General features: G+C 38.7%; 1 protein-coding gene across 1 annotated transcript in view; it reads left to right on the top strand.

Annotated features, from left to right (window-relative positions):
* Positions 1 to 12126, top strand: part of DCDC2 (doublecortin domain containing 2) — a 188784-nt gene extending 176658 nt beyond the window's left edge. Inside the window, exons 9-10 of the mRNA XM_003788334.2 lie at positions 8002 to 8304; positions 11556 to 12126. Coding sequence (XP_003788382.1) covers positions 8002 to 8304; positions 11556 to 11660 — 408 coding nt within the window. The 3' untranslated portion in view covers positions 11661 to 12126. The remainder of the gene's footprint in view (positions 1 to 8001; positions 8305 to 11555) is intronic.
* The last annotated feature ends 721 nt before the right edge of the window (positions 12127 to 12847 follow it).

The following is a 12847-nucleotide window of genomic DNA, read 5'->3' as shown; positions in this document are numbered from 1 at the left end:
GATGGTGAGGCACTACCTTAGAAGACATAAGGCTGGATGCAACTATTGGGCATTAAGTGGAATTGGGGATATGCTTTTGCTCTGTGTATTCACTATATCGAGAGAGTATTTTAGTTATTGCAATCTCGTGGTCAAAAAAGAATTCAAATCCCTCTGCACGACTATGGGATTTTGGCAGTTTGACCTAACTCCCTCAGCTTCAGGTTTGTTTTCTTTAATCAGCAAGTTGGCTAATAATAATACTGTCCTTGAATAATTGTTGTGGGGTCAGTTTCAATGTGACTATGCCTGTGGGTGTGTAGAGCCTCCTCCCAGGTGCCCAGAGCCTCTTCCTGGTCATCAGCACTCTCCCCAAGGCACAGGTTGGGCTGGCTTTTATCTGTGGCAGGCACATTTGCGTTTTCTTTAAGACAACAACACTAATCTGTGATGATGGGAACAAAGATGAGTAAGAGAAAATCTTGACTCAAGAATCTTCCAGAAGGTTCCATAGAGCCAAGGCCGCTATTTCCCCATTATTGCATGATCATTCCAATATTTGGGGGGATCTGCTTGATAGCAATTTACGTTCTCTATTTTCATATCCCACATAGAGAATAACTGCATCCTGTGAACAGAGCATATACTGAAAGGAGTTAACAAGCATTATGAGAGTCCAGGTAGGGAGTGATAGCTGCCCACTGAGGAGGCCAGGACAGTGTCCTGGAGAAGGAGGGCTAATGATGGGGAAGGGACAGAGGTCTGGGTAAAGGCTTCAGGAGCCACATGTGTAACAGTATGGTGTGGGTGGGTGGGCCAGGATAGTATCAGTTTCTTCCACAGAAGATCCTCCCCACTCTAAACTTGTGTCTGGGAAGGGCTGAGTTTGGCCTTCCTTTCTTGCTACAGCCAGCCACCCTCTTGCCTTTGAGAAATTTGATTTCCTATTTATTTAAGGGGAGATTGGAGGTAGGGGAGAGAGAAAGCAGGAAGGGAGAAGAATGTGAGTGGATATGGCTTGGTGGGGGGCAGGACTTGGTTGCTGTAGTTTATTGGGGATACCATGACAAATTACCATAGACTGGATGGCTTAAAACAACAAAAATTTATTTTCTCCTGGTTCTGGAGGCTGGAAGTCAGAGATGAGGGTGTTAGGGGGTGGTTTCCTCTGAGGTCCTTGTCTTCTCCCTGTCCTCACGTGGTCTTCTCCCTGTGTGTCTGTGTCCTCCTCGCCTCCTCTCCTAAGGACATCAGTCACAGTGGGTTAGGGCACACCCTACTGACTTCATTTTTAATTTTTTTTATTAAATCATAGCTGTGTGCATTAATGCATTTATGGTGTACAACGTGCTAGTTTTATATACAATTTGAAATATTTACATCAAACTGGTTAACATAGCCTTTACTGCACTTTCTTTAAACACCCTCTCTCCAAATACATTCACATTCTCAAGTACTGGGGTTTAGGACTTCAACATATGAATGGGGAGCATAAGTTAGCTAAAAAAAGTGAGAAAATGGGATTTATTTCTGATTTGATACTGCTTGACATATCAAAAGGAAGATATTCAGGGAGTGGGGTCATTTGAAGTCTGTGACTGTAAGAAACATGATCAGAGATCCGCGAGGGAGAAGCAGAGACATGGAACCCAGCTCTGCCCAGCCAGTCCCCTCTGCCTCATTAGCCACTATAAGGGCGAGCCTTGGCCAGGTGCCTGGTCACCATGGTAACCAGTTTTTAAAACACTTATGGTCACTATCCTTCAATACAAATATATATATACTGTATATATATGTATTTTTTTCTTTTTAATGATGCTGATGAAGGACATTATCACCACTGACTATGTCCTGTAACCCTTGGCAAGTTGCTTGACTTTTCCTGTGGCTCAGTGTCCCATTCTATGATGGGGATAATCATATCTGCTTAGAGGTTGGGAAGATGAAATGAGAAAGTCTATGAGAAAGTGCTTTGAGAAGCATAATATACTCCCTAAGTGTTTGGCAGCATCATACCCATACCTGGCTATTGCCAACCTGTCATTCCACCTGAAGACAAAGTCCTATGTTAGTACAAGCACTATTTCATGGGAGTCATCTTTGTTGAGTAGCTCTTGTGGGTACATTTGTGTAATTTTTTCAAGTGAATAGCAATTCTGAAACATACACAAACAAAAAAACACTCTCGAATGTAAATTAGTTGTGTAAAATGCATACCAGGGAACTTGGAAGCACAGAATAAACATAGCTAAGAGTTAGGATGGTTAGTATGGAAGGCAGGTCCAACAGATCGAAGGGAAGTCGCCGGGGCTGGTGTTAGTCCTGAGTTGTGTGAGGGCTACCCGATTCTTCTCCAATGGTTTTTCCATAGTGAGAGAGGAGTGGAGGTGACTGAAGGAGGGTGCAGCTTACTCCCCCTGTGTATTTCTTGTTATCTGAAGGAATTATGGCTCCTTCCCACCCTGAACACCCACCCTGTGTAAAGGGACTGCTCTCTTCCTTTGCAGACCCTGACCATGGTATGTATGGATTTTATCTCTCTCTGTGTGTGTATGTATGGGTGTAAAACTCAGTGTTCCTTCTGGGGATGATTTGATTGATGTATACACTGGAAACATCTTTAATAATTTAATGCTTGCTTCAAAGGAGATTATACCAAAAAGCACATTGCTTTTCATTTATTCATTACAGATCTGTCAGAGCAGCATTTTTTTTTTTTTGCCCTGAATTGTAGTGTCATTGTAATAATAAATTTTGTTCTAGCCTTGGATATTTTAAAGGATTAGAAGCCTTTTAACTAATGTTATCATCTTACCAAAATTGGCCAAATTGGTATTTCAGCACCATAATCTTGCATTTCTTAAAGTTGAGCTGACCAGATGTGGCTTCATATGATGGCTACTGAAATAGCTGTGCTAGAAAAGTCTAATGGAAATAATGGGATGAAAGCATAATACTGCTTGTTAGTAGAGGTGGTGATGACGGCTAAGAGAACAAGGCCTGAATGTAGGGCTTGGATGTCTCCTTTTTAAAAAAGAGATTAGCGCATACACACATACCAGCCCTTTGCGTTAAAAGGAGAACAAAATGTATATGTGTTTGGGAATTGGGATAAAGAAATAGATAAGACTAAGAAATACAAAACTAAAAATTAAAAAAAGCCCACGTTATCATGTTACAGTTTTTACGTGTAAATCTAGATGTCAAAGGAAAAAATAGACTTTTCCCACTTAGAAGTAATTGCCTTACTAGACTTTAGGAAGCAATTATAATATAGTTTCAGAGAGGCAGGGAGCATATAAGATTTCTAAACAATTGTAGGATAAAGGTTTTTTACTGTTATTATTACTTTTTAAATCAAGAAGTGCTAGGTAACTTCTCTTTAGAGCCCGAAAGAAGGTTGCTATGAAATAGGGCAAGTTTAGGCTCAGTGAGCATCAAAGCAATTTCTATGAGGATGCTTTATAATTATCCAATTTCCAGACATAATTTGAAAAGAAATCTACTCCTGTTGCCCATTAGTGTGGTAGTATTTCTGGTGCTTGGTTATGTCTGGAATATGTGTTGATCATCTCTTTGTTAAATTTTGTAATGAATATTTTGTAAATAAAGGTACATGAGGTATAATTTTCCATTTTTCCTGTGTATGGTAACTGTAGGGCGAATTGTATATTATGTACTGTTTGGGGTACTCTGCTTGACAGTCCCTATAATGTCCCCTCCCTAGCTCACATGAAAAGTCTCTGATAGAAATTCAGAAAGATTTTGTTTTCAGATCAGTAATTCTTTAAATGGTAGAAGTAACGTTGTCTACTGCAGAGTTCACATTTTCTGGCCATTGGAAGTGTCCCTACAATAGCACATCAGTGAAGCAGAAATTTCTTGCGTTATTTGCTCAAGGAAAGACACCAGGACTTTGGGACAAGACCTCCTTTGGTTCACACCCTGGCCCTACTTGTCATCTGCCATGTGACATTGGAAGTGTCTGATTTCCTATTAACCCTATTTGGGTAATGAGTATAAAAAAGGCGTTCCAGGGAGCTGCTATGAGGGTTGCTGAAATGACGAGTGTGTGAGTGCTGAGCCCGTGAGGTCTGGCAGCAGCTGACACTGTGCTCTGCACTCATTGTTCCAGCGTTTGTCTGAATGCCTGGCACCCAGAGTACTTCTTAACACAGACAGGTGCCCTAGGCTTAGTGGCTGAAGCACAGTAACTCAGAGTCCCTCAGAGTTCTCCCAGGGTCCCACAGTGATTATCTCCCCCAGATCCTGCAGAGTCCCCAGGAAAGGCGGAGATGATAAGGCCTTTCCCTTACATCTTCTGACATGTTAGTGGGGAGCTATCCACAGTGCTTACTCTGAGTTGGTTTTTATTCTATCCGCCCCTCTGAAATCCCCTCCGAGTCTTAGCATCTTAGAGCAGGCCCCACCACTTCCCGGCACAGGCTCCTTTCCTGCGCCCTCCAGAAGCCCTTGCTCTTCAGTGACGCAGACTTGTAATCTTTGGCTCAGGACATTTCCTCTGCTCTGTTTTGTTTTGTTTTGCTTCTTTTGGTAGTAAAATACACATAATGTAAAATTTACCATCTTACCCATTTTTCTGTCCATACACTTCAGTGATACTAAATACGTTTGTAATGTTGTATAGCCACAACCACCACCCAGCTCCATAACTCTTTTTGTCTGGCAATACCGAAACTATATATCCATGGTTCCCCCTCGCCCAGCTAGCAACCACCATTGTGCTTCCTGTCTCTATGATTTTGGCTATTCTGTAGACCTCACGTAAGTGGAATCAGACAGTTTTTATCTTTTTTCGTGCGCGGCTTATTTCACTTAGCATAATGTCCTCTAAGTTCATCTGTTTTGTAGCATGTTTAAGGATGTTCTTCTTTTGTTAAGGGTGAATAATATTCCATGGTATTGTAGGCATAAACCACATTTTACTTGAGTTGCATCCACATTTTACTTATTATGAATAATACTGCTATGAACTTGAGTGTAAAAATATCTTTTCAAGACCCTGATTTCAATTCTTTTGGGTACGTACTCAGAAGTGGAACTGCTGGATCATATTGTAATTCTGTTTTGTTGCTTTGAGCAGCTACCGTACTGTTTTCCAGTCTTCTGTACATTCCCACCAATAGTGAATGAGTGTTCCAGTGTCTTCATACTCTTATCAATAGTAGTTCTTTTCTTCTTATTTTGTTTTTTATTACTAGCCATTCTAATGGGTGGAAGGTAGTATCTCCTTGTAGCTTTGATTTGCATTTCCCTAACCATTAGTGGTGTTAAGCATATTTCCATGGCCATTTGTGTATCTTCTTTGCAGAAATGTCTGTTCAAGTCCTTTGCCCATTTTTGAATCAGGTTGTTTTGTTATTGTTGTTGAGTTTTAGGAGTTCTCTATATATTCTAGATAGAAATCCCTTAAGGTATACAGTTTGCAAATATTTTCTCCTATTCTGTGGGTTGGCTTTTCATTCTGTTCTGTTGAAAATATATTTTGATGCACAGAATTTAAAATTTTTTCTTTTGTTCCTTGTGTTTTTAGTGTCATACCCAAGAAACCAATACCAAATCCAATGTTATAAAGCTTTTGTCCTTCTCAGAGTTTTCTTCTCTTTATAGTTTCAGTTTTATAGTTTTAGTTCTTACATTTAGGCCTTTGATTCATTTTGAGTTAATTTTTGTCAGTAGTGTTTGGTAAGGGTCTAACTTCATTTTTTTGCATGGGGGTATAAAGCTTTGCTTGCACCATTTGTTGAGAAGACTGTTGTTTCTCTATGAAATGGTCTTGGCACACTTGTCCATATAAGTGAGAGTTTATCTCTAGAACCTCTGTTTTACTGCATCGATCTATATGTCTGTGTTCATGCCAGTACTGTACTTATTTTTATTACTATAGCTCTGTAGTAAGTTTTGAAATCAAGATCAGCAAATCTTCTAGCTTTGTTCTCCTTTTCCCAAATATTTTGGCCATTCAGAGATGCTTAAGATTCCATATGAATTTTGGGATGGGTTTTTCTATTTCTGTGGAAAAAAAATCATTGGGAATTTGATAGGGATTGTATTGGATCTGTAGATCACTTTGGGTAGTACAACATCTTGACAATATTGAGGATTCAAATTCATGAACATGGGCCGTGTTTCCATTGTGTTTTCTTTAATTTCTTTCAGCAGTGTTTTGTAGTTTTCACTGTACATATCTTTCACCTCCTTGGTTAAGTTAATACCTAAGTATTTTATTTTTTTGTAAATGAAATTATTTTTATAATTTCCTTTTCAGATTTGTTCATTGTTAGCTTATAGAAATGCAGCTAATTTGTCATCCTCTGCTCTGTTTTCGTGATGCCCCTCTTTTGCCAAACTCACCTCCCCTTATCGCTTTAAGTGTGTGCCTCAGTGCCCAGCTGTGCTTATTCTCTTTGGAGAGAGGGTGAGACAGGGTCTGGTGGGGAGATGGGAAAGAAAACATTATTCTCTCCTTGAGAGTTTTCCTGCTTTCAGTCATTTGGGTCTCATATATTAAAAACCAGAAATTCTTACCAAATATTGTGGGTTATATTTTATAAATCTTTTGCCTTTTTTAGAAGCACCATCTGGAAGATCCATCCCTCTTCCACCCTGAGTTTCTGTCTAGCATTCTGCCCTCCTATGGGCCTCATTCTGTGCGACAGGCTTAGAACTAGCTAGGACTCTTCACTATTTGATTTAAGCATCTGAGTGAAAATTTGAACAACTCAGCTTCTCTGTGTTATTCAATCTACATGATGACAAGCATTTCAGGTTTTGCAATACCTAAAGAACAACTAGTTTTTTCCCTTCATTTTTAAAGTGCATCTTTGGTATTGTATAATTCAGTTTGGGACTTTAGCTTTTTAATTTTTGTTTTCTTTTGGGACATTTTAATAAATCAAATGTTTGGGAGATGATCTGTTTGTTCTGACTAGTGCTAATTGCCTACCTCTACGTTAGGAGATTAGAATTTTAGTTAAAAACTGGTAGAAACTTAGTCAAGGCCTTGTGATGTCAAAATTGCAGTCATCAAAGCCTGAGCACTCTGCATTCCAGAATTGAACTAAATCGATCCACATGTACTTTTATATTTTTTTTAGCTTTACTTTATTATTATTAATTTAGTTTCAAAATATTAAGGGGTACAAATGTTTTAGGTTACGTGGATCATTTTCGTAACGCTCCAGTCCCAGCTATAGCATCTGTGATGTGCCAGGTGCTGTGCTTGGCGGTCTGTATGACATTACTCATTTAATCCTCATGGAAGTCTTATTATATTCTCATTTTCCACCTGGGGAATCTGAAACTCACAGACATTAGAGAGTAGGCAGTAAGAACCTGGCTGGGACTTGAACCTGTGTCTGTCTCCAAAGTCTTGGTTCTGAACTCAGTCTCCTGTTCGTCTTTAAAGCAGACTTATTTTATCTAATAACAGTAAAATGCTTAATTAGCGTTTATAAAATACTTTAGCATTTATCATTTTTATGGAGTAGACATATAGTTTCTTCACCCTCCACCTACATGACAATTGATTTTTGTATTCAGAGATAAGCTGTCAACTCTTGTGCAAAAGCTCTGTCTGCATTCTATGTCAGAAAACCTGAGTTCACATCCCAGTGACATTGCCCTTGACCCTTAGCACTGAGAATGATCATCTCTCCATGAAGAACTTTTTTTTAATCTCCTCTTCTGGTCCACATACTTCACAAGACAGTAGCCAAAGACCCTGATGTTTAGCACATCTGCCACATCACAGATGCGGGACTTGAGCATTAGGAAAATGATCCATGTAACCGAAATCATTTTTACCCCTTAATATTTTGAAACTAAAGTAGCATATGGTAGGTACTCAGTAAACATAACTACATTATATACTGTAAACTACTATGCAAACATAAGGACATCTTACTCGATTGAGTCTAATAATCGTCATTACTGTGATGTGCAGTGCAAAGCCTCTGTTATACTTCAGACCCTCATATACAATTCTTTTTGGTCCGCCAGAGGCCTGCAGAGATGGTAGATGAGGAAGAAGATGGAGAGAAGACACACAAGGACACAGAACAGAAAGATGGCTTTTCAGGAATGAATGGTGACATTGAAGATGAAGGAGGTAAGGAGGCTCCAGCTGCCCCTGAGCAAGCCGTGCAGACACTGGATCCCAGTGGGGAGCAGGCAGCTCCTGCTCGCGTGAATGTGGGCACCGATGAAGAAAATGGTGAGGAACTGGACCAGGCTGATAATGAGCTTCAGCCAGCAGTGGAGGAGGAAAGAGAGTCTCAAGGAGCTGGCAGCGGACAAGAGGAGGTACTTCTATTGCTTTGCTTACTCATGTGCATGAATGAATTTTGTGTGTGTGTGCATGTGTGTATGTGTGTGTGTGCATGGGTGCGTGTGTATTAGGTGTATGCACACATCCAGAGAATTAGTTAAGCACTTAGAACTCGTACCAAAACTACTTACATTGAGTAGGAGAGATCCAATCCATTTAAATAATTTTATTACTGCTTATTTTAATTAGTTAACAAGTACTGCCATCTACCTATCTGATTAGTCCATATGTCTGTCCTTCTGCCATCCACACACACATTTGTTCATTCATCCATCCCCCTTTCCATTTCCTACCTCCTTCTACAAAAACTTTACAAAATCCTCTAAGAACATGCACGATAAAAGAAAGAAATATAAAAAATAAGACAAGAGGAGACACAAACCAGAAAAAAGTATCAAGACCAGTGAGACCTAGACGCAAGCTGAGGAACACCATCCTATTATGGGTGATGGCTTTGTTCTCTAGAAGTATGAAAGTTTGGTTTGTTTCGTCTACCTTAAATGGATTAATTGAATTAAGCATTCAACATGTCAGACACTTGATAAAATATAGTTCTATTTATCATATAGAGAGGATAAAGAAATATATGGTAAGAACAAAACAAGAATTACATAGGGAAGCCTCTCTTCCTAGCCCATTCTCTCACCTCTGGCCCTGGGGTGGGTCAGATGTTTCATAAAATAGGTTAGTTTCCAGGCTGATGAATATGACCGGGTTGCTATTAAGCTTAAGTTGAGTCTTGGAGCACGAAAGGCAGGACGTGTTCCTCACGTTCTCACCATCTGTTATCCCCTCCCTTCCTGTCTACCTCACAGACCAAGGTCCACCTCCCTCCGGGCTGTACCTCTGCACTGGGCCTTGGTCTGTGTATTCCCGATGCCCACTTTGATGAATGGGGTCTTCTTGATTATTTATTATTGACTCATCTGTTTTATCTTGCTTAGGGAGAGCAAGTTTAGTGATGGCAAAATGAAAAATGTCCTTGTGGCCAGGTTTCAGTAACAATACAAAGTTATCTTGTGGCTTATATAAAACATGCTTAACATCTAAATGAAAGCATCAGCATGTCCCCCATTGCATCTTTTCTCAAGGTGAGATAATCACAGCCCTCTTTTATAAGAAATCCCCCATATGTAGTTCTACACAGTCCTCGGTGTCATTTGTATGGCAACTGCAATAGTAGGTTTCAGAAAATGTTTGTTGGAGGAGCCTTTGATGAAAGCTTATAGGAAGAAATCAAAGTGTAATTGTATGTGGGACTAGAGAGTAAGATCCAAGGTCAAGTTTTTCCAGTGGTCTACCTTAACTGAATATATGACCTAAATAGATTTTATAGAAATGAATGGATTGCCTGTCCTTCCCTCTTTCATAAATATATCTTTTAAAAATAATCCTGTTTTTGTGACAATGTAGCTGAGCCTGTAGTACATTATGTTATGTGAAGCAAGCCGGACACAGAAAGACAGATACCTCTTGGTGTTCTCTCTTACATGTGAAATCTGAGAGAGTTGAACTCATAGAAGCAGCAAGTAGAATGGCAGCCTCTAGGGGCTGGGGCAAGGTGGGCAAGATGTTGGTCAAAGGATACAAAATTTCATTTAGATGTAAGGAATAAATACAAGAGATCCATTGACCATGGTGACTGTAGTTAATGACAATGTACTATATTCTTATAAATTGCTAGGAGAGTAGATCTTAAGTGTTTTTGTCACAGATGAGAAAAGTGTGAGGTAATATATATGTTCATTAGCTGGATTTGGCCATTCTGCAATGTATACATATTTCAAAACATCATGTTTTACACCATGAACATATACAATTTTTATTTGCCAAATAAATAAATGAAATATTTTAGGAAAGGAAACTATATAGGCTTTTGATAGGAAATGGACATCTGTCAATATCAAGAGTATATAATTTTACAAGAGGAAAAAAAAAATACAAGAGGCTAAGGCACAGGGGTCTGTGGTATGTATTAAGGGTGAATCCCAATTCTTGGGAACTCAGATGAGCAAGTACTGATTTTTGACTGGTTAGAGATTTTAAGGACTATACAAATGCCTGAGACAGAGCAGTTCCTCACAAAGAGATTTGATTTTACTTTAATCTCATTTGATTCATCTCTTTCTTATAATGATGCTATATTTTATCTCCATTCTCCCTAATGTATCAGTATAGATATTCTTTAAGCCTACCAAATATGCAAAAAACAAAAGTTGTATGAATTATAAGTTTCATGGAAAGATTTTTACTGACAAAACAAATAAAAATTCAGTTTACCAGGTAGCGTTTTGTTTCACGTGACAGTTCTGCAAAGTGAGATGTGATTGTAGGAGAACAGTAGGGAATACAGACAGATAACATAGTAAGCAATTGACATTTATTGAGATTGAGCTTGTACTATATGCAAGACACTATTGGAGACATTTCACAAGGTAACAATGTATAAGACGTAGCTCCAGTATTTATTTTTTTCTTTTTTAGAGCATAATTTGGGGCATGCGGGGCAACTGGAGCTGCTGTTGTCTTCCAGTCTGGTGGCCCTTGTGGGGAGCCTCCAAGATTTCATGGAACAGAGTTCGCAAATTGACCTTCCCCCTTCAATTTTCAGTCTAGGAGGGGAAAGACAAGTTGTGAATGAGATAATGTCATTAATAACACATGAGAACTCCAAGTGGGAGAAATGATAGCTACTGTTGGAAAAACGCTACCTCCACTTTTGACCGTCTGTCCTGCTCTTACCTATTTGCTATTTGATGGTGCTCAGTACCATATTCGGAATGAATTTGTGAATTCCAGGAGAAAACTAAAATTAGGACAGTGTCAGGTAAGGGACTGGATTAATGCGGCATGAGTGTAGAATGGCTGCATTTTTCTCTTCCTGTGTCTCTGAAAATGCAAAACTAAAAAGTATAAATATGTTATTGAAAAGAAAAGCTCAAAGGGAAATAAAAAAATGAGAGCAATAAAACTCGCGGCATATGAAATGAGTCTGTGCTTTTAAAGCACAGAGTGGATTATGGTCCCCAAAAGGGCTTCTGAAAGTAAGGTGTTGAGAATGATCTGCTGGGTAATGATATATGAAAAAACAAAGGGAACACAACTGTTTTTATTTGAATATTTATGTGATTAAATAGAATATTGAGTAATTTTGTTTCTTTGTAAATTTTATTACCTTTGTAAGCCAAAGAACTAAATATCTTTGTTTTAATCTCTTCTCTTCCAGGCTGAATTAGACCCTCAAAGACCACCAAGGCCAGAAGTAAAAATTACTAGTCCACAAGAAAATGAAAACAGTGAACAAAATAAGGACTATGCTGTCGTGGCATAGATGATTTTTAAAAAGAGAATATATGGATTGTTAGATAACTTAAGGGTGGTAATACTTGAATGATAAGCACATAGTTATTGTTAAACATAATGTGATACTACGTTTGAATACTACCTATTGGATTTTAACATTAGAAGCCTAATGGAAAGACTCCGTTAACTGTTAATAGCTACTAAAGGAGAATAACTTATTTTAATGGCATGTGTTTTTGGAAGTCATATAGAGAGATTAAATAAGAGAGACAGAGGAGAATTTCTACTGGAAGACAATTGGCCACTTGTCTTTGTAAAGGATCAAAAAAAAAATAGGATCACTCTTACTGTATACTTTATTATAAATTTAGAAGTGAGATTATTAGATGGCAGCTTACTCTACAGCACTTATCTAAGAAGGCATAGAATTTTAAAGAATTGGTATAATAGGAAAGCTTGTACTATTTTCTTAAAGCAATAAATTCTTGAATGAAGAAATTGTAATTTAATTTCAGAGGTAATTTGGGGATGGCAGCAGAGTGACATGTTTCCATGACATGATAACATGTCTTTCTTTCTTCCTCCTTAGCCAAAATATACCTTAAATGAACTAAAAAGACAATGCAGGGTATTCATTTTGGTAGGAGGGAGCATTCATCAGGTTGTTAGTGATTAGCCTGGGCGTGTCCTCTCTGAAGTGCTCTCAGGCTTTAATGCTTGTGGCTGCGGTGGCTGGCATTCAGAAAGGAATCCTAGAGGAATACCCAGTTGCCCAGGGCTTTGCAAATCTTGGAAATCCTGTGATTTTCACTGATCCAGTCAACACTTACTCATACTTTCCTTCTCTTCTCCCTCATCTTATTATATTAGAAAACCCCATATTGGTTATTGCAAAGATTGAATTCTGTCCAAATCATTTCTTCTTGCCTCCCTCCCTTGCTTCTTGTCTCCCTCCTTCCCTCCTCCTCCCACCCGCCATCCCTTCCTTTCTTCCTTTCTTCCATCTAACAAAAATAAGACAGTCTAATAGGAAACAAAGAGTAGGTTCTATGAAGAGTTTGTGACCCCTCAATTTCACTTGCTTTTAGCCTTATTTCTATTAAGACTCTCTTGAGGTATTTGTCAGCAAGTATCTAATTTTTCTAGTTGGATATATTTAGAGTTTTTTTGCAAATGTCTTTCCGTATAATTAGAAGCCATCTGATAGAAAGAAAT

The sequence above is a fragment of the Otolemur garnettii genome, unplaced genomic scaffold, assembly GCF_000181295.1.
Source record: "Otolemur garnettii isolate 467f Iridium unplaced genomic scaffold, OtoGar3 scaffold00026, whole genome shotgun sequence".
Lineage (NCBI taxonomy): Eukaryota > Metazoa > Chordata > Mammalia > Primates > Galagidae > Otolemur > Otolemur garnettii.
The sequence above is the reverse complement of the archived record's forward strand: the minus strand, read 5'-3'. Positions and strand labels throughout refer to the sequence as shown.